Source organism: Trachypithecus francoisi, unplaced genomic scaffold, assembly GCF_009764315.1.
Source record: "Trachypithecus francoisi isolate TF-2019V2 unplaced genomic scaffold, Tfra_2.0 Lachesis_group4, whole genome shotgun sequence".
Taxonomy (NCBI): Eukaryota; Metazoa; Chordata; class Mammalia; order Primates; family Cercopithecidae; genus Trachypithecus; species Trachypithecus francoisi.
The window spans coordinates 17,103,911-17,129,740 of NW_022681469.1; the positions used below are offsets into that span (position 1 = coordinate 17,103,911).

A 25,830-nucleotide genomic window follows, 5' to 3' on the forward strand; every position below is an offset into this window, starting at 1 on the left:
AGCACCATGCAAATTGAAAAGAGACAACCTTAACCAAACTCTTACAACTTTCTAAATAATATCTTAGTGTAGAGTCTGGAGTACTCTGAATTCTCAGACAGGAATTGCCAATACACATTTTCCTAAGATTGCTGGCTGGAGAGAGTCACAGTGCTGCTATTTTGTTTTTTGTTTGACAAAGAAAAGCATGATAAAATGTACAGTTTTTTACGATGTAAAATGTCATGGAGAAATTAAAGCATTTTCTTCTATTATCAAATGGATCCCTCCTTCCTGACACAACAAATGCTTCTGTGTTGCATTGCTCCATCCTCAGGATCTGAAATGCACTCCCCTCACACACTTGCAGAATTCTCTACTCAAACGTTCCTTCCTTTCTGTTCTCCCATTTCATTTTCTTTGCACACTCTGTCCATCTTATAACAAATGATCATGAAGGTACCTCATCCCTCCTGTTAACTGTGAGCTCTTAGAGTTCAGGGAACTTGTGAATATCCAGTTCACAGTATACTTTAAAACAAGGACAGGCTAGTAGGGCCCAAGTCACAGGCCAGGGTATGGAAATAAGAATCCAGAAGGGATGCTCAAATAAGCATTCTTATTTCAGGGAAGAGTCCAGAAGGATGCTCACAGAGCCATAAAAATTTTTTTTAATTGAAGACTTAGAATAGTGACTCCAATATATTTTTGTATCAGAGATACCCCTTCAGAAACCTAAATTTTGCATTTTGATGAGGAAGCCCTGAAACCTCTCCATAGGATACACATACACATACTTTCTGTAGTTCATCCATGGGCCCAGAGATGGCCTTCCCAGTGCTGTGAAGTGGTGACAGGTAGCATTATGGCTTTAATCAGTTTTAATGCCTAGCAGTAGTAGACTGACACAGGGCTTTTATCACTTGCAAAGATGAATGAGAAAGAAGTGTGTATCATAAATGCCCAGGGGTGCAAAATCACCTTGGGCCTGACTTATTTCTCCCTGAATTAAAAAGGTTCCAGCTATAGGCATCCATTGGTAGAGACGAAGACTGGCAATGGTTTATCATAAATAGGAAGCCTTGGATAGTTTTGCTGTAAATTATCCATTTTTAAAGAAATTTTAATCAGGTTTTTACTTTGATTTTAAATCAGCTTCTCTAAAGCCTCATAATAACTGTTGAAAAATTGCAGCACTTATTACCTACACTGATTACTTGCATATATTTTAGAATGGTTTGAAAGCAATTTTAGCAATACTTAGTAGTTATTATGGCTTAATTTAAAAACAACCTGACAATTTTTCTGCAATTCAAGATTGAAAATATGGTTCATCTACAGATAAAAAGCCTTAGTTGTTCAGGCTGAAAGGTTCATATCTTTCAATATTCATCTTTCTACAATTTTCAGTAAATGGCCTCTCTAAAGTGGTATGTGTGTCAGAGCTTAGACCAGTGGAGCACAATAGTATTCCTCTAGATCTCAAGATTATCTGTTGGTACCTTAATGTCAGTGTTGACATTTAGAATACATCCATAGAGAAGTAACATATTTTCTAAAGTATTTTAATTTAACTTCTTTAATGTTACCAGCCCAGTGATGTTAATGAAATAATTGTGATAATTAGTTTCCAAGTTACCTAACAATCTCTGTGCAAAAACAAAACTTACTGAGGTAAGAAATAAGCATCTAACTGAAATGGAAGGGATGAAACGCCAAGGCCAGTGAAGACCCAGTCCCTCACACTCAGTAGTATCTATGCAGATAGATACATACTATTTTGGTGACATCCTGCTACTGTAGAGAGAGAGAGAGCGAGAGAGCAAGCCAGAGAGCCAGAGAGTGAGAGAGAGCAAGCGGGCGAGCGAGAAAGCGAGAGAGAGAGCGAGCGGGCGAGCCAGAGAGCGAGAGAGAGAGCGAGCGAGCGGGCGAGCCAGAGAGCGAGAGAGCGACAGAGAGAGCGAGCGGGCGAGCCAGAGAGCGAGAGAGAGAGCGAACAGGCGAGCCAGAAAGAACGAGAGCGGGCGAGCCAGAGCCAGAGCGAGAGCGAGAGAGCCAGAGCCAAAGCGGGCAATAATCTGGCACCAGGTCCATTCAGTTGTGAAGCTAGGCTGAGGAACACAGTAGAGAAGAGTCTGTAGACCCAAATAGTCATAGTTATCAATGCCTGAGAAGACTAGAATAACCAAACAATTCTCATCTAGACATTGGATGTACTTAATAATTTACCTATTTCTAAATCACAAATTGTGGTTGACCTTGTACTATACTACAAGGGACATGGCCTGGTGTGTGTGTGTTGTTCGGCGGGAGGTGGCAAGAAATAAACTAATCCCATTTTATAATTTTGAATACAGCCTAGTAAAGAAAAATGGCAATGGGCTATAGGAAGACCACCACCACACTTAATTGCATGGAAAGAATTGCTTCTCCAAAGCAGAACAAAGAATAGTATTAAGGTTTATTCAATTAAAAAAACTTAATTAGCTTTTAAAAATGAGAGGGAAAGAAGAAAATCAAGCAGCAAAAAAGCCATTATCATTAACAGGTTGCATTCACTAAGATGACACAAACAGAGCTTATCAAATACCTTTATGACCAACATAATTTTCTAGCAGAGCCTGACTATTATTAACTATTGGATCTGTGAAGCTGAGACTTGCCACCAAGACCTGTTACTACTGACCAACTGAATTCTCTTACCCTTTTATTCATAAAATGTTCTCCAACATAAATTTCTTGTTCTTTGTTAGTTACATTTTACAAAGAAGGATATTTTACCTGTAATTAGGCTTTGGACAAGATAAAAACCTTTATTTAAAATACAGTATTCTATTCCTTTTAAAATGTGTATAGAAAAAGGATTTAGATAAAATATGATCTTAAAAAACAGGAAACAAAGTCAAATTTTCATAAAAATCATGAGAAATTGGTGAGACCCGGAATATCAAATCAACCAGAACAGCCAGAAGAGAGGCAGGGCAAATAGATGGAGAACAACCACAGGCACATCAAGTTTTCCCTGAAGCCCCTCCCCACAGCATTTTTGTTCTGCAAGTTAACAGCCAGCTCAGAGATGTCCAAGTTGCATACAGTCTAACTTTTACCCACCTCACATAATGGTGAAGCCATTTATTTAATAAACACAATATCAGAAAGGGTATACATTAGGAAACCCACTTCCTCAAGAAGCTGGGAATTCTCTCTTAGCAACAGCATCATATAACCTGGGAAGCACTGTGGAAAATCCAGGCACATTTCCTGTAAGCTGTGACTTCAACTCTAAACTAAATTCTATTCCTTTCTGCGTACAATGAGTCCCTGGGATCCTTCGTGGGGAATCAGCAACAGCAACCTCATAATCCATAGGCCAAACCAAGGGCTGCTTCCTTTTCTTCCTTCAGTGCAGAGGCTCACGCTCTCCTGCTGTTCATCAAAAGTGTGAGAAGTAAATAAGTTATTGATCAGCGGCATTATGAATATAACAATAGAGGAGAAATGGCTTCCAATTACTGTATCTGGGACCATTGCTAATACAAAGTCTTACTAGCTTTAGGATCTTGGCTATAAAATGGTAAATTAGTAGTGGCTTTTGAAATCCTTGGGCATTCAAGTTGGCTAATTTTTTCACTTTATAAGAGGAAGGTTGGGACAGCTGGTATCTATTTCCAGAGGTTCTACAGTAAAAGGTTGGCTGGTGCAAAATGAGTCCTTAAGGGAAAGATTACTCACAGGTAAAGCTTGAAGACCTTGCACTCTTTCCTCCCACCAGGCGTTTTGTGCTTCTTGATCCTGTGTGGGTCCCAGAGACCCCAGCGTCATCATGATGGATATCTCCCTGGGGTGACTGGGCCTGCTGGGCTTCTCTCAGTTCCCTGAAGTGCAAGGGGGGAAGAGCAAAGACTACTTGATCTCCAATCAGAGATATATATGATCAAAACTAATATATACATGTTTTTCTTTTTCAGTATTTACAGAAAAAAAGCCTGAGCTATGTACAGAATAGAAAATTCAGTTACTATGGTTGTCATGAAAAATGGTTGACACAGACACGTCATACAACATGGTAGGTTTAGCTCCCCAGACTCTGCTGATTGGAGTCTAAATGATCTTTAAAATGTTTTAAATTAAGTGAACAGCTCTTCAGGCTACATATGAAAGGTACCAGGGTCAACAAAACTTCTGAGTCAAATCTGGCCCATAACCTGTATTTATAAAGTCTTATTGGAACACAGCCACTCATTTATATGTTGTCAGTAGCTGTTTTTACACTACAACAGCAGAGTTGAAATCATTACAGCAAAAAGCATATGGCCCACAAAGCATGAAATATTTACTGTCTAGCCCTTCACGGAACAAGTTTTCCAACACTTGGTCTAGACCAACAGTCCCCAACCTTTTTGGAATCAGGGACTGATTTCAAGGAAGACAATTTTTCCATGAATGGGGAGTCAGGGGAGGAGACGGTTTCAGGATGAAATGGTTCACCTCAGATCATCAGGTATTAGATTCTTGGAAGGAGTACACAACCTAGATCCCTCACATGCACAGTTCACAACTGGGTTTGTGCTGTAAGAATTTAATGCTGCCACTGATCTGATGGGAGGCAGAGCTCAGGCGGTAGTGCTCACTCACCCACTGCTCACCTCCTGCTGTGCAGCCCGGTTCCTAACAGGCCACAGACTGGTACTGGTTCATGGCCCAGGGGTTGGGGACCCCTGGTCTAGAGAATTTCAAGATGCTGTCTGCCCCATCTCTATGATGGGTGCCCATCACTTGTACTGGCTGATGATAGTCACCTGTGTCTCCATAGCTGACTTTCCAGAATGTACACACCACACCTTAAGTGGTACTTATATTCTTGTGAATAACATATGTAAGTATAGTACTTTATACTTTATTAGCTGGGACAATGGAATTCAAAACGAGAACAGACACATATTAAGTGGCTTATTAGGAAGATTTACCTGACTAAAGGCCAAGAGTCTCTACAAGTTATTATTAATACTAAGAAATCAGGTTAGGGATGCTTCAAAGCTAATCTTTCCAAGATGGATGATTGTATATCCAAGAGAAGTTGGACTTAAGCTTATTTTAAGGACAATTTTTCATTTTCTTTTGTATTTTCAGCAGTGTACAGAATATGTAATAATTACTCAAAAATGCCTTCAGAACACTGCTCATCTCCAACCCCAACCCACTGAATTCCTTTTTTTTTTTTTTTTTTTTTCATTTTTCAGGGGAAAGCATGAACACAGTCCCCCACTACCACCACTTATGCAGTCAAGTTTTCCACCTTTGGGGACATCGCAGGGGTCAGCACATCCGGAGTCAGTCGATGAGTCTCACCCTGGGAAAAACCACCTTCGTGATCATGGTATCTTCCCTGCCAGGTAAGTATTCACATTCCCATTTATTGAAGGAATGGATTAACAAGTAAATATATGCATGAGTACAAGCCTACATGAGCAGGAGAACAGATTGTTTTCTTTGCTCCGAAAAATAATCCTTCCTCTAAATGTGTACCAGGACAGTATGTCTACCTGCCTGCCCCTGAAATTTAATGGGTTTCTAAAATAGGTCTTACCCATCTTACCTGCAGTTATCTTGTATTAGGCGATCACTAACCAGTTACTAAGATACCCGCTGTCACTTAGAATCCTAAGTTTTCTTTACTGGTATTTCCTTATATTCCTCACTCTTGCTTCCCTTGTTTTCATTAACTGGAAATTTCTCTCTCAAGCAACCTAATCACAGAGCCTCCCAGCCCGATGCTACAAAGAGCCGCATGCTGCCAGTTTCCTTATGGGCAGGGACCTATGTATTATAATGGTGAATATATTTATACTTGAATCCACAGAGAAGACACAGTAGACTAGTCACACCATTGTGAGTAGTGCTCAGATTCTTTTTTGACCCCCATCATCCAAAAATATACCTTTCCAGTGTGGCTGTTTTGAACTTTTCTAAATTCAGCTGCTGTTGGAGCTCCTCTGTTTTTCCCAGGGAAGGCCGGAGAACTCTATTTCTGGCCAGAGCTGCTGCAGAAGGTCTCTGTTCAGCATCAGGGTGGATCATGTGCTGATGATATAGGACCGAGAGGAAATAAATAGAAGCTTCACTATTGGGAAAAATCTTATCGCTGAAGCCACCTCCAACCCAGCTTCTCCTGCTGGATTTTGTAAGACCTTGCTTCTGCTTTGTGCAGAGGGAAGAAATGAAAACTGAGCTCCACCTTGGGCAGGAGGATTGTCCATGTCTAGTAGCACCAGTTGTCCACATCTTTGATTTGTCTTTTCTTTTTTTCTTTTTTTTTGAGACGGAGTCTCGCTCTGTCACCCAGGCTGGAGTGCAGTGGCCGGATCTCCGCTCACTGCAAGCTCCACCTCACGAGTTTACGCCATTCTCCTGCCTCAGCCTCCCGAGTAGCTGGGACTACAGGCACCCGCCACCTCGCCCGGCTAGTTTTATGTATTTTTTAGTAGAGACGAGGTTTCACTGTGTTAGCCAGGATGGTCTCGATCTCCTGACCTCGTGATCCACCCGCCTCGGCCTCCCAAAGTGCTGGGATTACAGGCGTGAACCACCGCGCCCAGCCTGATTTGTCTTTAATCATAGTTTGGAACTGGCTGGCTAGTCTATTGCCTTAGTTTTAAAGCAGAAAAAACCAAGACCCTTGATAAAAATTATCCAAATTATGGAATGGCCAAGACCAAAACCCAGTTTGCCCAACTCTTACTCCAATTTACTTTCTACCACATCATGTTGTTTTTTTACTTAATATTAATAACCCAACATGACAGTATTCCTAAAGCATTTATTTTAAGGTAGAAGATGTCTAACCTATCATGATTTGAATATAGTAGAAAATACCTAATTATATACAGCAACTGACACTGTCATATAATGAAGAAAACGCTGAACAAAATTCTGAGCCAACTCCACCATTTGTTTTATAAATTTTGCTGAAGCTCCATTTCCCTTACCTGAAATTTGGGATAATTATATTTACCTTCTTGGACTATTTTTAGAATTTAACCAATTAATATATGTATTGTCCAGTACAGGGCCAGCATTTACGTACTGAAATATCAACTAAATGCAAAAGTGGTTTACACATGGAATTAGGTGATTAGACTGAACAAAAGGAAGGAGGAAGAGTTTGCCTCCTTTCAGGAAAGCAAAATAAGTCAGGAAGAAGGCCAGATTTGTAAATACATTTGAAGTTTGCAGGTAAACTGTGAATCTCCCACACCTGTAGTCTGGCTACTCAGGAAGCTGAGGCAGGAGGATTGCTCGAGCCCAGGAGTTCAAGGCTGCAGTAAGCTATGATTGTGCCACTGCACTCCAGTCTAGGTAACAGAGTGAGACCCTGTCCTCTCCCACCCCAAAAAATCTAATCTCCAAGGAAATAGATATTTCTAAGGCTGTTTTGGGAATCCTAATTAATCCTGTTCCTTAACACATGATTTAAAAGTCATATATACATTTTTCTTGACATGGTTAAGCTTAATATAAACTTCTTGTGTCTATTTCAACATAGTATCTTCCTTTTCTTGTCCCCATACTACTCAGATGTCATTAAGTACAAGTAAAACAAAGTTTTGAATTGACATCATGCCTTTTTTCTAATAGCTCAAATAGTTGGTATTATCAATTATCAATAAAGTAGTCTTATACCTTCTTACATATAATAGAAATTCATTCTTTTAGTACTATCACTGTTCGCTAACAAAAGTTAAAACCCTGAAGTAGGAGCTAAAGGGCCAGATTTGATTGTGGAGTTAACCCGTAATTCATTGTCACTACAGGTGTCAAGGAGCTGCTCTGAGCCATGGTTTCCTCAACTGCAGGATAAGATGCCACCTGCCTACCTTACAGCATTGTTAGAAAGGGCAAATGAAAAAAATGTTTGTAACAGGATTTTTAAACTCAGCATGAAAGATTTTACAATATCCTCTCAGTTTCCTTAAGAAATTCTCCATTCGGCCGGGCGCGGTGGCTCAAGCCTGTAATCCCAGCACTTTGGGAGGCCGAGACGGGCGGATCACGAGGTCAGGAGATCGAGACCATCCTGGCTAACACAGTGAAACCCCGTCTCTACTAAAAAATACAAAAAACGAGCCGGGCGAGGTGGCGGGCGCCTGTAGTCCCAGCTACTCGGGAGGCTGAGGCAGGAGAATGGCGTGAACCCGGGAGGCGCGGCTTGCAGTGAGCTGAGATCCGGCCACTGCACTCCGGCCTGGGCGACAGAGCAAGACTATCTCAAAAAAAAAAAAAGAAATTCTCCATTCATCTCACCACCCCCCCGATTTTTTTTTTTTTTTTTTTTTTTTTTTTTTCCTGAGACAGTCTCGCTCTGTCGCCCAGGCTGGAATGCAGTGGCATGATCTTGTCTCACTGCAAGCTCCAGGTTCAAGTCATTCTCCTGCCTCAGCCACCCGAGTAGCTGGGACTACAGGCACCTGCCACCACACCCAGCTAATTTTTGTATTTTTAGTAGAGACGGGGTTTCACCGTGTTAGCCAGGATGGTCTCACCTGACCTTGTGATCCACCTGCCTCAGCCTCCCAAAGTGCTGAGATTACAGGCATGAGCCACTGCGCCCGGCCCCGCCCCTTATTTTTTCTGGACTTCTAGTCACATTCCTTTTTCTGTTAGTGACACTACCAGCATCTCCATTTTTCTTGCCCAACTACTTGCCATTGCATTAAAAAAAAAAAAAAATAGATATTGCATCTTCTGTTCATCTTGTAAGAGATATCACCTTGAGCAGACTGGAAAAGCTTTCTGAGAGCTCCTGAGGAACGTCCGGAAAGTTACCCTTGCGGATATGGTGCCATGCAGTACCATTGGTGGGTAATGACTCTGCTCCTGCAGCCACTGCAATTGTTAAGCCCAAGGCAAATATGTCTGCTTTGGGAAGGTGCCGGTAATCCTTCAAAACAGAAGACAGGAAGGCCAGTTACTATGCCAAGCAGAGTGAGTCTAGATTAAAATACAACTGGTAGGAAAGGTTCATTCGAGTGCATATAAGGTCTAAACAGATATGATGGTCAAAGGTACATTCACTGTAGTCAGTCAGTTCTAGAGAAGAGAGAACATAAATCTACCTGATTATCACTGCTGTGCCTTGAGGAGTCCAAGGCAGAAACTTACTGCCATTTTGCTGTCAGACTCAGAAAGGCTTGCTACATAACTTGGCTGATCACAGGAAGGAAATACTCATTTTCACCTGATTATCACCCAGGAAGAAGTTATATCCTCCCTAGGCCTGACTGAAAAGACATTGGAGAAAATGGGCAATGACTAAACGTCATTTCAGTAACTGAAACTGGTGGTGCTATCAGAACGATAATGGCATGATAAAGATGGACTGGACCAATATGGGCTTGAGGAAAAGGCTTGCTTCTTAGTAGGCAATCCATGAGGTTAGGAAGTCTAAGAAATATCTGGAAACAGTAAAGGGCATTTAGAAAGAAAAGTCTGAATATTGATTCATCCTTAATTGAGCCAGCTTTCCTTACTTTTTTGGAAGTGTTTCTCTCCTATCTTTGGTCTCCACTCTGAATGGGAAGAGAGGTACTATAATGATAAATATACAGTTTTAATTTTTTGCACTGAGATCCTCCATTTGAGAGTCAAAGGTTCAATGGATTATAAAATACCCTCTATTTCCCTAATCTATACCTCTTGTAAAATCTCATTAGCCAGGAAGCGACTATCTCCTTCTTCCACTTTGGGTTCGTTTATTGATGTTGCATGGCCCAGGTCACCTAAAAAAAGACAGGAAAAAGGAAGGAATAATAAAATAGAAAAAAAGAGCTTTAAAAGCATGTCTTAAAACTGGAATAAATTGAGTCATCAGTATAAATTTTATAGGATAATAGTAACTGGTAAGGGTCTAAGGCAGACTAACCAATTTTATATATCACATCAGCAGAGAGAAACAAATCAGCTTCATTTTCAACTTCTTCTATGACTCCAGGGGAGTCACTTTGCATCTTGTGACAAATGAAGATATTACCTGAAAAAAAAAAATCACAGGATAGATGTAAGTAATGATTTCTAAGCTTTTTCATCTCAAAGATTCTTTTCTGTATTTGACAATTCAGCTTCTCTCCTTTCTTCTTTTGTGTGGACATAGCAAGACTACTAAGGTTTCTTTTTTTCTATGAAATCTCACATCACTTCTGAAGAGCTAGTGATTGATCATACCTATTTAAGTTGAACTGACCTCATACATTCTCCATTCTCTGAAGGGGCTGGCATCAGAATACTATTGTCCCCAAAATAAAAAAATAGTAAGAACTTGTCCTGGGGTTTCACATTAATGAGTGATACTCATTTCTCCTTAATCAGTGCAGCGTTAGAATGAGTACAGCCCTAGTCATAGACACAATCAGAATGTAGCTGATATGCTGTCACTTGCCTTTGCAGTAAATTAAATACCTAATTTTACCTTTTTGGCCTTACTATGGGTAAGAGTCTTTTTTTTCTCTCTGTCTGTTGGGCCTAGGGGAGAATGGTTAAAGCTATTTAACTGATATTTTTAAGGGACACAAATGGAAGAAAGGGGTTCTTGCCAGCACTGTCTTTGACACTTGGTAGACATACAGACCTAGATTTTGATGACAGCATAGAAAGAACAAAATATGGTAGAAGTGGCAGAAGGGAATCACACTGACTAGGTTTGATGTCCAGGTGTACCATGCCAGAGTTGTGGATGTACTTAAGTCCAAGGGAAATCTGTAGAAGGATGTCCTTGAGTTTTGGCTCTTCGAAATGATTGCCAGACTTAGTGTTTTCAGATATAGCAGCTTGCAAACTCCCACCTGGGAAAGAACAACGGAGAATAGCCCCACAGTACGAGTCTTATGGATGAAAGCACAGTAAATACAATTGGCCTCCCATATCCTCAGGGGATTAGTTCCAGGACCTCCTGCAGATACCAAAGCCCCAAATGCCCAAGTGCCTTGTATAAAACGGCATAGTACCATAATGAATACATTCCTCATGAATGGCTTCAGTCCAACAAATAGATTAATTCGGTGTCAGTACAAAGCATAACATCTGCCCCATCTATACCACAGACATGTTGGAAAGGAGAATTACAGGGCTTTCAAAGAGGAAACGAAAATGCTAGTATCTCAGGTATCCAGTATATGGCCCCATTGATTCAAGTATGTACCAGCTAACATTTTTAAAGTTTTACCTAATTATTAACTAGAAGATCAATCAGGCATAGTCATATAGCTACTATTAGTGTCAATGATTAGCTCCGTGTCAGTGTCGGGCTAGTAGTTATAGGCCATCGGTTATTTTAATTTAATTGAGTGTAAGTCTAATTTCATTAGAAATAGATCATAAAATAAGAATATTTAATCACTGCCAACCCAAGGAAAATATAAAAGCTGCATATACACCTAAATCTTATTTGAGCCACAGTATTGGTACATCAACTGTACTCGATTTATTGTTGTTATCAAATAAAAGGCCTGGATTCATATAACTATCTGATCTTGATTCTAAGGTATTAGAATGCTTCTGAACACTTTTTTTTTTTTTTTTGAGACAGAGTTTCACTCTGTCACCCGGGCTGGAGTGCAATGGCATGGTCTTGGCTCACTGCAACCTCCGCCCCCCGGGTTTGAGCAATTCTCCTGCCTCAGCCTCCCCAGTAGCTGGGACTAAAGGTGCATGCCACCACACCTGGCTAATTTTTGTATTTTTAGTAGAGACAGGGTTTCACTATATTTGGCCAGGCTGGTCTCTAACTCCTGACTTCATGATCTGCCCACCTCAGCCTCCAAAACTGCTGGGATTACAGGCGTGAGCCATTGTGCCTGGCCTCTGAACACTATTAATTAGTGTTCATTGGCAGGTTCTTCAAATTATAGAGACCTAGCTCTAACTGGCAGTTACAAAGACCATAGCTCCACTCATTGAGCTCTGAGATAGTCATGGAATTTGAGGGAATTCATATTTAAATGCATTCTGTGTAAAATTGAATTTAAAGAATTATTTTAGCATGACACGTAAGTTCAGAAGGGAGAAAAATTCAGCTCCTTTCAGAAACACAAGGAGGGCTTGTGTTTTTTATTTTTAATAAAGTTTTTTATTTTTTTGAGAGTCTTCTTAGAATTTATACACTATATGTGACTTATTAATTAGAAAGAATAAGTAAGGAAAGAGAGTGTTTGGGAGCTTGTTAAAAATGAAGTCACTTGGCTAGGTGCGGTGGCTTACACCTGTAATCCCAGCACTTTGGGAGGCTGAGGCAGGTGGATCACCTGAGGTTGGGAGTTCAAGACCAGCCTGACCAACATGGAGAACCCTCATCTCCACCAAAAAAAAAAAAAAATACAAAAAATTAGCCAGACGTGGTGGTGGGTGTCTGTAATACCAGCTACTCAGGAGACTGAGGCAGGAGAATCGCTTGAACCCGGGAGGTGGAGGTTGCGGTGAGCCGAGATCGCACCGTTGCACTCCAGCCTAGGCAACAAGAACAAAACTCCATCTCAAAAAAAAAAATGAAGTCACTCCAAGACAAAGTTTGTAGGTGAGGTCATGAGCATGAGGTATTGCCAACAAGGAGGAAGGCTGCAGCCACCAAAGCTCTAGTTTCTCTACCAGCCTGAATGTTGCTTAAGGGGAGGGAGCACATCTAACTCATCTTCACTTGCCCAAGGTCTAACATGGAATAAGTATTTTCTGAAATGAATGATTATCCTGACAACAGAAGGGAAAGAAAGAGTAAGTCGAGGGCCCCTCTAAGAGGCATAGAAGCTCTGTGCTTCCAAGCAAGACTATAATATATAGTAGAGACTTTTTAGGTATGTCTGCTATCTGTGGCATAAACTATGAGGAGGAGGGAAAGTTTATTTCTGAAGGCTTATAAAGTTCATCTCCCTCTTCGTAGATATTCGTCTATATACTACTTACCATTGCAGTATTCATTCTGAATGATCATGTGGTCATCTTCTGCCCATGAGGAATAGTAACGTACCACATGGGGGTGATGCCCAAGCACTGCATGTGCATAAACTTCATGCAAAGCCAAATTCCTATGAGACAGAAAAGCATTGAGGAATAAAGACACCAATCAACTAATGTACACAAAAATGTTTCTTAAAACTATGAGGCTTTATTAGCAATGGCAGAATATTTATTGAGAGCACACTGCTTGCTTACTGTTCTATCTCACTGAATCTTAATAATCATTTGGTAATATACAGTGGAAAGGATGAAGGCTCTCCAAAGTAAGTGGCCCAAAATCAAACTGGTAATAGTAGACTTAAGAGCAGAACTTTGGTCAGCCTGGTGCCAGAGTCCATTGTGTTTTGATTTTAACATGGCATATGTAAAGAGGAGCTTTAAGTGGTTATGCCTCAATGGCAGATGTGCGTCAGGTCTTCATTTCATCCTATCACAATCAAAACATTTTAATGGGCTTAACGAGAAGGCCACTGTACACCAGATTGTGGATATTGTAATGGGCCTTCGATTCATCTCTATAAAGGCTAGGCAGTCATTAGAGTCAATGTTAACCTCAACCAATATGACATACTCACAGGAATAGCCTTGGGGAGAGATATTCCTTATGGAATAGAAAATCCCAACACAAATTAAGCAAAATAGAGTACTTGACAAATCTCATAAAAATGAGGAACTAGCCAGGTGTGGTGGCACATGCCTGTAGTCCCAGCTACTTGGGAGACTAAGGCAGGAGAATCACTTGAACCTGGTAGGCAAAGGTTACAGTGAGCCACAATGGTGCCACTGCATTCCAGCCTGGGCAGCAGAGCTAGATTCCATCTCAAAAAAAAAAAAAAAAAAAAAAAAGAATTCTAAAATCTGTAATTCTAGATTCTGTGTATTAAGTATATCGTCACAGTTCATAAAAAGCATTGGCTGAATCTGAAAATATGTATTTTCCTTGTGATTAAGGAAAAACTTTTGAATAGTTCTGGGAATCAGACTTACTTTCTCTTACATGTAGTCTCTGAAACTTTACTATTGAATTCATTGTTAACATAAAGTAAAGATAAACCAGTGAGTTTATAATAACTTTCTATTTGGTAATATTTCTAATAAATGAAACAGACACCAGAGGACAATTCCACAAATCTATTCTTTTTTTTTTTTTTAGTCAGAAAGACCAGCAGTGGAAAGTAAAAGCCACAAGAACAAAAACAAAAAAAACAAAAAAACACAAACACATCATGAGCAGCCAGGTGCTCACGACTGTAATCCCAGCACTTTGGGAGGCCAAGGCGGGCAGATCACGAGATCAAGAGATCGAGACCATCCTGGCCAACATGGTGAAACTCCGTCTCTACTAAAAATACAAAAATTAGCCAGGTGTGGTGGTGCATGCCTGTAGTCCAGCTACTCAGGAGGCTAAAGCAGGAGAATTGTTTGATCCCAGGAGGTGGAGACTGCTGTGAGCCAAGATCGCACCACTGCACTCTAGCCTGGTGACAGACCGAGACTCCATCACAGAAAAAAATAAATAAATACAAATTAAAAAATAAAGAAAAACGTCATGATCTAAAATGATCATGTTATATTTTAGGAAGTAACATCTCTGAGCTGGAAAACTCAGGTTATGAAGATGAGACAACATATAATGTGGGGTGATTTTAAAATACAAATGATTTTTAATGACATCAATGCTATAAATTCAAAATAATTTGACAAGAAACAGCTCTCCAAATCTAAGTTTATACTTTTAGTGCATTTCAAAGGTACTCACTCATTTGATAATTCTGCAAAAGTTTTCATAGAGCGCTTTATTGCGTAAACACATCCATCCAGCCTCTTAATGCACTTGTAGACTGTACCAAATTCGCCAACACCAATTTTTTCCACTTCCAAGAATTCTTTTTCGTAGCGGGAAGCCATGTTGGTTTCTCTTAAAACACATCTCTAAAGTGTTTTAATAAAAAGGAAATTAGAGTAATTCTAACATGTTGTAAGCAATAAAATTAAACAATATTACAGTCCTAAATTGCTCCAAGTTTTCAAAAACACTTTTGAGGTGATTGCAATGAATTCTACCTGTGTCAATATTCATGGTAGCAAGAATCTCCCCAATTGCTATCTTCTTTGTTTTCTTTGTAACCTTCTGTACAACCCTATACTGACAATTCTCACTTATTTTTCAATATTCTTTTCTCTATCTGGGCATACTGTTCTTTTCTACATGTTCCTAAGAGGACACAGCTTCTCACACCCAGAGCAACTGTCCTTAGTTCAAAGAATAACTGGGACCTGGGTGGAGCAAATTAAAAGAAATGAAAGACCCCCCTTCTTTACGTGTCTCAAAGTCGGAATCCTAATGTTTCCATCTCAAGCTGAATAAGCATACTTGTTTTCTGTTTCTTTCCCCTAAAAAACCAGCCTGGAGAAATGATCTTGTCAAAATCATCAAACTTTGACAATTTTGGTTAGTTCAGACTATGTGTTCAGGTCTAGCAACCACTCTCACTACTGGCCAACTAGCAACATCACTCATTGCCCAGCTAGTAAATAACCCCAGGTCAATCTGAACTCCTTTCAGTTTTTCCATCTGTGAGATGAAGATCATGGCAACTACTCTTCAGGGTTCTTTTAAATATTACATGATAATATACAGTATTATATATAGTACACATAACATAACACGTACCTTAGGATAGTGTCAAGCACATAGTAAATTCTGATTAAACTATTATGACCAAAAAATCTCCATAAATTTATATCAGTCTAAATCCAAGCTGATTTATCTTCCAAAGTCACCTTTTCTCAGTGTTCCAATCCTGAAGAATTTTTCTCCAACTCTGAGTTTGAAAAATCTTGGGTTTTACTACTTCCTCATTTTCAACATCTAATTCCAATCACTTTCATCAGCAAGATCTCTAATTTTCATTACCCTTAGCCAGTCTCACACTCTGTTCCCTTCTTGTTTGGATTTGCTACAGCTACCAGCCCTCTCTTCAACTCTTCTAACAGTAAGAGTTATTTTTGCAAAATGATACCATAGAATCAGAGATACGTAATTGTTTCCCATGAGAAATTCAAACTCCTGATAAGAAAACCTCAAGACCTTCTACCAACTGCACACTCACTACTTGACTACCCTCCCCCTAGATACCAACGAAGCCAGTGTACCATCTACATCTATCCCTGACCACTCCCCTCCTACCCTGCCCCTCTTACACATGAACTCTGTTCTCCTGCCTTGATAGCATTAAGTTATTTACTTCCTTAGTCTAAAATTATTTTAATATACAATCTCTTCCTACCCAAGTCCTATTTCATAGAAGTATTTACTAACCCCTTCTAGATTTTAAATATATACACGCATATGTATATTTACCTTGCACATATGTACATACACATATACACAAATACACATATCTCATAGCTGCTTATTTATGTATAGATTGTTTTGAAATTTCAAAGGTTTTAACTTCTGTTTGGGCAGATTTTTTTCCTTAAAGGGTCTAACTAAATACAATGCTTTGCACTTATTTAATGTTCAAAAACATTAGAATTTCTATCTGAAATCAAGACATAAATTATAAAATAAGTGAGGAATAAAATCCAAGAGTAAAATAATGAAGGCCTAAGTCAAACGTTTGCATATGAAGGAAAGACTGTGCCAGTGGCCTTCTTTTCTATGATGTCTACAATAGCCAAGTGCTAACATTTTAACATATTAACATTTATTTATGCAAATAAAACTTGCTTCAGAAAACTTTAGAAATTTAAAGGAAAAACAAATATTAAATTTCCACCTTTCAAAAATGTTGAAATAGCAGTGGTTATAGCTCCATTTCATTCTCCCTGTGATTAATGTGCAATAGATAGTTATGGTCATTCAGGATATAAACCTTTGAGTCTTTTCACTCTGAACCTTGAACATACGCATGTTTTCAAGGTATTATAAACATCTTAATGGCAACTTAATACTCCACTGGCTTAAAACTGTCATTAGCTTAGCCATTTTTCTATTATAAGGCATTTGGTCTCCCCCCTTTTTTGCTATTTCAATCAGCATCTCTGAGGATAATATTTACAGTATTTTTTTTAGGTTAGATTATCAAATGAGGGATAGATCAAAGGTTGTGAACATTATAAAATCAAATATTAATACATTTAAAAGGTAAAATTTTACATATAAATCTCTGGCTGTATGCCATTTTCTTCCAATTCTCTTTTTCTATTTTGAGACCAAAAATATCTTAATTTTCCCTTTACTTCTCTACCCCATGAGTGTAGAATTTTTCTCCAGATTAAAGATAGAAGCAGAAATATTTAATTTAAAAATACTCTAAAGTAATGATTCAGCATATAATATCAGATACTGCCTGGCAAAGTTACAACTAGCGGAGAACATAGACCCTGAGTAGGGTCCAGATAAATTCAGCTGCAAAGCACATTTACAAAGCTAGAGTGTGAGGTGGGGTGGGGTGGGGTGGGGTGGGGTGGGGTGGGGAGGGGAGGAGAGAAGGAGAGTAGGAGAAAGGAGGGGAGGAGGGGAGATGGGGAAGAGAGGGCAGAAGGAGAGGGTAGAAGAAAGGGAGGGAGTGTGCAGGACAAAGGAGAGGAGGGGAGGGTAAGGGAGGAGAAAAGGGAGGGTAGAGAAGAAGGGAAGAGGGAGGAGAGAGAGGAAGAAGGGGAGGGGAAGGAGAGAGAGAATAGGATAAACTGCCTATGTTGTGGCAGCTGGGCCAAAGAACCACGCTTACCTTGGCAGGTAGTCCTCCCTTGCCTTCCTCTGGACCAGCTTCCTCACTTAAAAAAGAAAAAAAAAGTTTTATCAATATATAATTAATATTTATTGAGCCTGAACTATGCTAGGTTCTAGGGATGTAAGAGTAAATAAGACAATCATTTCTCTTCGGTTTAAATGTGGAGGCAGGGATAACCAGGACATTTCAATACAAGAACCTAGAACAGGATAAGATAGCAAGGATACCATGGACAGCACTCAATTATTTCAAGAGTAAAAAGCTTTCCCAGAAGAGAGAATATATAAGCCAAGATTCTGGGAATGAGCAGGAACTAGGAAAGGGAAAAGAGTGAGGTTTTCAGCAGGTAGAACACCATGTGCTGGAGCAAGAGAGCACAGAACATATGTGAAACTGTTAAATGGGTATCATCATCCACAAACTAGGAAACCAAGACAGAGAGAGGTTAAATAACTCTAGGTCAAACAATTAGCAAGTGGCAGAACTGGGACTTGGAGCCAGGTCTGACGCCAAAGCATTTGCTCCTTACTGCCACACCACACTCTCCTTCCAACACCCACCCCTCCCCCAGAATCTGGCTTTGTAATCAGTTCACAGGTAGACTACAAGTAGGGCAGAATCTGCTACAACCCAGGAGAAGATATTTTCAATTACTCTTACATAAGCTAAGTGACCAGCAGACATCCTCTTTGCCACACATCCTTGTATTCCGGATCCTTAAGCAAGATTTCAACTAGCTATAGATTTTTCTTTTGGAGAAACACAAGGTAGAAATGGCAAATGGAGGGCACTACATTCATGGAACTAAATCAATGCTTGGTATTTGTGATTTAGTACCACATTTTAATACTTTATGAAGTGTTTTATAAATTATAAAAATAAGGAAAAATACTCTTAGAAGCACCAAATGACACTACAAAAGTGTCACCACTTTCATTGCCAAGATTTCAAATTAGCTGTCTTTGTTCCCGGCTTCAGTGAGAGTGTAATGATTTACAAAGACTCCTAAAGAACTAAAACCAATCGAATTCTTGGTAACCAAAGTAGGTGAGTGGACTGGTGCTGAAGTGCTGTTTACTTAAGTAAGAAGGAGATAGTGTTGAGAGAACCTATTCTGGTCAAAGACTGATTAACACATACTCATTGATTCCAAAGAAACAACTTGACATAGCACATTAAACACTCTGCAAAGTTTACATTGTTAGCTGTCCATTTATTTTGCTGGGTTCATATGAACATAAATGACTGCCCCACTTTGGAAGTGATTCCATTCTATAAAGGCCTTGAAGAGACATAGTCATGTTCCTGAGTAATATGCACAATCCTTATTTGGACAATTTCTGTCATTCAGGGGCCTTTATGGAATAGTGCAGTTTGGCTTTCTATTCTTTTGCGGCTCTGAAAGCAATGTTTTTTTGCTTCAGCCAATCTTCGATCACCCACAGAGAAGTTCAAATCCTTGCTCTATAGCTTTCATCACTAGTCACATAAGACTCAAAGCAGCAACATACTCTTTGAAGTTTGAACTACACCTTCCACAACTGCCAGCCTCATATTAACCACTTGAAGGCAATTCCACAGCCACTCAACTTCCTAATAGAAGCCAGAGATCTATTGCTTATTCTGTCTTGTTATTTTATAGAGAAAGCATCTTCAGTACACGTCAGAATGGAAAGATGTTAGAATCTCTGGGATAAAGCAGGTAAAACCAGCATTGATATCTAGGGAGGGGAGAATGTGTAAGCATATACATTTCGTTCAGATAGAGTTCTCGTTCCTAATCTTACTTTAACACTCACTTCTTACCGCTTGACTGTAGTAGGGTCAGTTCTCAAAAGTCATAAGTAATAGAACACTTACAGATCTCCTCGCATTTTCCTCTTGCCACCAGATTGAAGGAATAATTTTCTATAGGACTCTGGAGTGAAGGGATTAATATTGACCAGAGCCAATGAGGTCATCTCATCCTTGAGGGGAGCAGGTGTGAGCTTCAAATGCTTAGGGCCTCTGGCGGGAAGCTTCCCTGTTGGAGAAATCGCCAACCGGCTCAGCATGCTCTGAATGAGGATGACAAAAGACAAGTCATAATAGCATTAGTAAAGACATTCCATATCCATTAGCTAGTTAATATTTGAATCGAAGAATGCTTTTGCTGAAGGGGCCTTAGAGATTATCTGGTTCCATGCGAACTAGTTGCATTGTAACTGCTCCTCTTATGAAAACTACAGAATCTCAGTCTCTGCCTCTAGATATTCTGATTCATGAAGTCAACACAGGAGTCTGTAGTTTAGTCAAACTCTAACCCTTCCCCTGGGCAATTCTGTTAGCTGGCTATGAAAACCACTTGTAGTCCTATCTTCAGTTTTTAAAGACAAAGACATTAAGTTTAGACAAGTAAAAATGACTCTATATTCTCAGAGCTTATACTTTAACTTCCTCTCAATTATTCATCCAAATATTTGTTTGGTGCCTACTACGTAGCAGATGCTGGGTTAGATGCCAAGTGGTACAGAAGTGAATTCTAAATCTTAAGGAATATATAGTTCATTATTCAGCAGTTCATCGGTGTTTCAGAAACAATCACCTTATAAGAAAAAGATTTCATAGACTAAACATGAAAAAAAGTTTTAAATTTCACTTAAAATATAGCATTAACTGAGGAGTGCTTCATGAAGTGGGGTAATTAGATTGAAAATTAGTACTCTAAGCCCTTAAGATTCAGATCTTTGCAGTGGCTACAACCAGCTACCAATAAATAGGCAAATGTGCAGGACTTACCACTCCAAGTGGGATACAAGAAGAGAACATCAGCCTAAACCTAACCACAATGAAACCAAAGGGCAAAGGGAAAAGCCAAAGAATTCGAAGGCAGAATGCTGACCTGATGTCAGGGGCCAGAGGAGTAGCTGTGTTATGGATCTTCAGGAGTATGGCAGCACACACAGGGGCCACAGTATAAGCATTGCACTGTGAGGCTCTTTCTAAAAGACTTCTACAGTTCTGATCGTCTCTGCGCATGATATTTTAGTGTAGAAGCAGAAACCAGATTGCATGATTCATTAAAGAATGTGAGTCTACAAAAAATGAATATTGGATCTATTGTAAATACTAAATAAATGATTGAATAAGCAGGAATGAAGGAAGCTATGGAAAATCACAGTAACCTAGCCTTTTTTTAAAAAAAACTGAAGAAAAATGATGTCATTGCCAGAATTAAGTGTTTCTCATATCTTGGAGTTCATAGGGCTGCTTGAAGAATCCAGGGGGCAGACAAGCCCTTGTTGACAGACTCACAGCTTTCCTGTGTGTTTATCATGAAGAATGAGTATTGGTTCAAAAAAAGCAAAACTATAATGATATTTCTCAGTTATCAGTGCAATTTGCAAAATGGACCTAGAATTTTGTTGTAAGTCATTCTGAGAATTAGTTTTTTGTAATGCTGATTATCATATGGAAAGTAAAATGCATCTATTACATATGAAACAGTGGGTAGCCACACCTGGAATGCAGCACATAGTTCTAGTTGCCACATCTCAAGGAAAATATAAGGAGCCTAGAAAATATTCAGATAAAAATTATTCATATCAGGGAAGACTAGATTTTCTAGTCAGGAAATATGAGGGCCAAGAGAATCTGTGAGCACCACTTATGATGTAGGGAAGGATATTAATTATGTTAATGTAGTCATTATTGCTGGAATAGTAGAATTATGAGTAATCCTTTCAAAATCTCAAAGAACATAGTTTGGAATAAGACATATGAAAAGAACTTCTGCTTAGAAGTACAGCAATTTGAAAATTTATTGAAAGATGACACAGATTGAGAGTATAAATGTGCTCCAGAGAGGGCAAATAATTCTATAAGCAATAGCTCTAGCACAGATGATTGAGGGAGATTGGGGAAATTTGGCGGATAGCTACTTGACTTCTGAAGATGGTGAGAAGAGAAGGCAACCTCTCACAAACACACAAACATAGTATCTTGGGACAGAGAAGGATTTTGAAGGCCCAGTCAATACAATTAGCCCCCTGATGCTTGAATCCTGATATTATTGGGATGTTTGGATTTTTTAAAGGCCCAGTCAATATGATTAGTCCCCTGATGCTTGAATCCTGATATCATTTGGATATCATGTTGAAATATAATCCCCAGTGCCGGAGGTAGGGCCTGGTGGGTGGCATTTGGATTATAGAGGTGGATTCCTTGGTGCCATCCTCATGGTAATGAACCAGTTCTCATTTTGTTAGTTCACGCTAGATCTGGTTGTTTAAAAGAGCCTGACAGCCATCATTCCTGTCTTTCTTCCACTCTCTCACTTCTCTCACCATGTAACAAGCTGCCTTGTTTCTGTTCACCTTGTGCCATGATTGTCAACTTCCTGAGGCCCTCACCAGAAGCAGATATGGGCAATATGCTTACTGTACAGCCTGCAGAACTGTAAGCCAGATAAACCTCTTTTCTTTATAATTTACCCAGTCTCAGGTATTCCTGTGTAGCAAGGCAAACACACTAACAAATCCCTTCTGCAGTCTTCCTACCAGTGGTCATTAATGAGTGTCCTATGCTTTTAGCCACAGGGAGCGTACACCTCCTCATGCTCTTCTATCTCTAGATGATTCTGTCAGGAAGTCCTTCCAGTGAACTGAATTTCACATGATTTCTGGTTCAATCCCTTGGACAAGACTGACTAAGCCAATCCTCCTTTCCCATCAGCTTTGTCTTCTGCATAACAATGATCAGCCGCCAAGCCTCTTTCCTCTAACACAAACTATGTTTTCATAAAGTATGTACTTTCCCAGTTGCATTTCACTTTTGCTCCCAAGCCCTGTTCTCTGCCTCTCCCTTAAACCTTGGCATTATCCAAGATTTCTAACTGGGCCACTTCTCTCCTTACTCTGGCACTCAGGCTATGTGACCTTATCTCCACCCATGGCTTCAACTACTTCCTAAATGCTGTAGATATCCAAATACGGATCTCCAATTTTCATTGTTTTCTTGTGCCCCAGATCCAGTTATCCAACTTTTTATACCACATCTCTGCTTTTCTCCAAACCCATATATTCCTCAGTGTCACCTATCTTGATTCCATCTACTGAACCAAGCAAGAAACCTCAGTCATCAGATTGTTTTCTTTTTCCCTGAACCCCTCCATCAAGTCATCTCGTAATTTTTCACTGTCTGTCCCAGTCCAGGCTCTTCTCTGTTCAACAGGTCTATTCTGAATACTGCTCTACCTCCAGGCTCTCTCATGCTCCATCCCATCATACATACAAAGGTCATGATTTTTCCAAAACAATCCCCTTACTGAAAACCATGGTAATAGCTCTCTCAACACTCTCAGGATTAAAATCTTGATCTAACTTCTGCCCACCTACACTGGCCTCATCTCTTGGCACTCTCTCACACACAGGCTCCTGTAACACTGAATAACACGCTGTTTTCCAAGTGTAGTAGCTCCTTACCCTCTGTAACTTGGTGGATGCTTTCCCCTTTGCCTAGAATTCCTATTCCCCTCTTTGCCTGGCTAACTCCAAATATCCTTTAAGACATCGTTCAAACATTACTTTCTTTGGAAAGTCTTCCCTGATAGAGATTTAATTCCTAATTCCTTCTCATCATGCTCAACCATTCCTCTAGTACACATGGTTTGAACTTTATTGTTTCATTTATGTAATCTTTCTTCATTTTGTGGGCTCTTTTTGAAGGCAGTGAATGGGTTTTGCCAGCAGAGGGTCTGCTAACATATCAAGGTGTTCAGTTAAGCTGTGAATAATCAAATGAATGTCATGTTTTCTTCCCTGTGTGCTCTTACTCAAAGCCACATTCTCTCGGCCCATTCTCCCCCATATATCAAAACTGGACCAACTTTCGTTGCCGTTGTGATACCTGTCTTTTCTGATCACTGCACTGAGAATGTGTCCAGTGGGTTCTGACCACACTTATCACATAGTGTCTATTGGCATAACTTCTCTTTGCTAGACTGTAAGCTCTTTGAGGGCAGAGACTGTATTATATGCTCCTTACCTACAGGGAATTATCAAAGAATAAATGGGTGATTAATTGGTTGGTGCTGTGACCATTGAAAAACCCAGAGATAGACATCGGAGCATATTAGTTTTTCTACAATTCAAACAAGCAGCTTAGAATTTCCTGGTATACATGGTACCCACACCCAGCAGGTACTAAAGCGACCCGCTGACAGCAACTGTGCCGCAGTCAGGATCACAGATGTTATGATGATGATCTTAAGTGCCTCAAGCTGAGCCAGCAGGTAGCGGAGCTAATACCAATCCTAGCAGTCACACACCATGGCACCAGAGTTGATTCGAGGTAACCCTGGCCCAACTATGACTTTAATAACATGAACGATGCAACAGGACACCAATCACAACAAGAATAAAGGAATATGCTACCAGGGACTGTTGCTTATTTGCCATCCTCAGCTTCTAAAGAAGTATCAACAAGTTTCCTCTTTGCTGACATATAATAGAACCTGTATTTCATGAGACCAAGGAGGGGAGAGGAGTTTCTTCTAGGAGGGGCAGCAGCAGCAGAGATATGAATGTGTTCGAACAGTGAATCTGGACATTCTTACATTAGAAAGTATTAGTAAATAATCACACAAAAATAGAGCCAGCTGGCGTAATGGAAAGAACAGACTAGGCCAAAAAGATCAGGTTTCTAGTCCTGTCTCTAACACTGGCTGAGCTATGAGACAGCTTCTGTCTTGGGCCCTTCATTTTCTCATATGTCAAGTGCACAGCCGGGGCTCTAAATCTCAATATTCCTTCCAGTTTCAATATTCTTTAGGAACTTTTTTCTACCCAAAATTTGTTTGTGGCCAATAGCCAATAGTTACTGGCACCAATGGTTTTGAGAAGACAGCTGACAAACCATTTAATTCTGTCCATTTTCTGGTAATTTTAATCTCTTCTTTATTTTCATCAATAAATATGTAATTGAGGACATCCACAGCCTGGAAGTGACTGTCATACACACATGAATCCACTGTCACTATCAGCTAAATTACAGGAAGCGGAGCTTGGCGACCTGGGTCCGTTTTTCCCCCACCCCTTACTTACTTTGGGAGTAGAGGGGCTGTCACTCGGCAGCAGCTTGCTCCTGCTGTCTTCTTGGCCTGGTGTCTCAGGACATTTGAGAGGATGTGACACTGGAGTCCTCAAAATCTGATCTGGACTTTCTTTGTCTTTTTCCCAAGATGTGTCGAGCTCCTGCACGTTGCTAAGGGGAGTCCTAGGTGGTGTACCCTTTGCCTCTGAATCCTGCACTTCACCCTTCTCTGGGGTTTGGCTTGAAGCCTCCCTGCTTTCTTGTGCTTTCTTCTGCCCTTCAATCTCAGTCTCCTCACAATAGGAAAAGCTTAATTTCTGTCTTGGTTCTTTGTCAATATCTTTGTCATCCATCTCAGCCAAAGAGCTTTACAACACAGGCAAAAAGCTCTATCAGAAGGGAACCCTGTGAACCTACAGAAGCAGGGAGGAGAAAATAATTTAACCTGCAGGTTTCGTGACGGTAGCCTGAATTTCCCTCTACCAGCTAACAGCTACAAGGCACGGTGTTAATGTTCTGCCTTAAGTATTACCAATCTATAAGACCTCAGCTTATCCTGATTTCCATTCTGATTAAAGAAAGCTCCAGTGACTCTCGGAGCAATTAAGTCCAGTTCATGTACAGAACCCTTCTGGATATGACACATAGTCTCCTTGAACCCATGTGCTACCAAATACTAGTGAGAAAATTGGATTCCTTTAATTTAGCATGGCTTTAAAAATACCCGTTAGCCAATTTGGGAATAAGCTCATATTGAAAAGAAATTATTATCACTCCTTACACCTGCCATTTATAACTATCAGCGCCCCCCCTCCGTTCTCCTCCCCACCCACCCAATGGCTAACAGCAGGTAATTACAATTTAGCATCACCTGGCTATCATAATGATCCTTAAACAGCTTCTAACATATCTTGACTGGAGTTTGTATCCCTGACAGAGACACAGCTTAGCTCTGTGCCAAACACACCTGCCCTAATTCAGGCATCTCCCTCCTGCAGCTGTTAGCTGTTAGCAGTTAAAGCTTCTAGGGAATTGAACA

At 40.0% G+C, this 25,830-nt stretch overlaps 1 protein-coding gene, 1 long non-coding RNA gene and 1 other non-coding gene across 3 annotated transcripts; 1 reads left to right on the forward strand and 2 right to left on the reverse strand.

Moving 5' to 3' along the window:
* Positions 1–2,422: 2,422 nt before the first annotated feature.
* On the reverse strand, positions 2,423–25,604 carry WEE2 (WEE2 oocyte meiosis inhibiting kinase). Its single transcript, XM_033192650.1, has 12 exons — positions 24,803–25,604; positions 19,581–19,777; positions 17,718–17,763; positions 14,738–14,910; positions 12,925–13,046; positions 10,668–10,814; positions 9,899–10,006; positions 9,670–9,755; positions 8,747–8,917; positions 5,918–6,060; positions 3,712–3,854; positions 2,423–3,405 (listed from the first exon to the last, which is right to left on the reverse strand). Exons 1-12 carry the CDS (start codon positions 25,142–25,144, stop codon positions 3,380–3,382), a joined length of 1,704 nt encoding a protein of 567 aa, XP_033048541.1. The 5' UTR covers positions 25,145–25,604; the 3' UTR covers positions 2,423–3,379.
* LOC117073919 lies at positions 5,217–5,380 on the reverse strand. Its single transcript, XR_004433459.1, has one exon. It is a non-coding gene; the product is annotated as a U1 spliceosomal RNA (small nuclear RNA).
* Positions 8,551–14,229, forward strand: LOC117072473. The gene is made up of 3 exons (XR_004432807.1): positions 8,551–8,834; positions 9,920–10,033; positions 14,132–14,229. It is a non-coding gene; the product is annotated as an uncharacterized LOC117072473 (long non-coding RNA).
* Positions 25,605–25,830: the final 226 nt, after the last annotated feature.

Coding starts and splice junctions, on each gene's coding strand:
- WEE2 (XM_033192650.1), bottom strand. CDS start 25,144: ATGGATGACAAAGATATTGACAAAGAACCAAGACAGAAATTAAGCTTT. Junction 10,815..12,924: donor TCAGAATGAATACTGCAATG/GTAAGTAGTATA, acceptor GTTCTTTCCCAG/GTGGGAGTTTGCAAGCTGCT. Junction 3,406..3,711: donor AAGGTCTTCAAGCTTTACCT/GTGAGTAATCTT, acceptor TTTGATGAACAG/CAGGAGAGCGTGAGCCTCTG.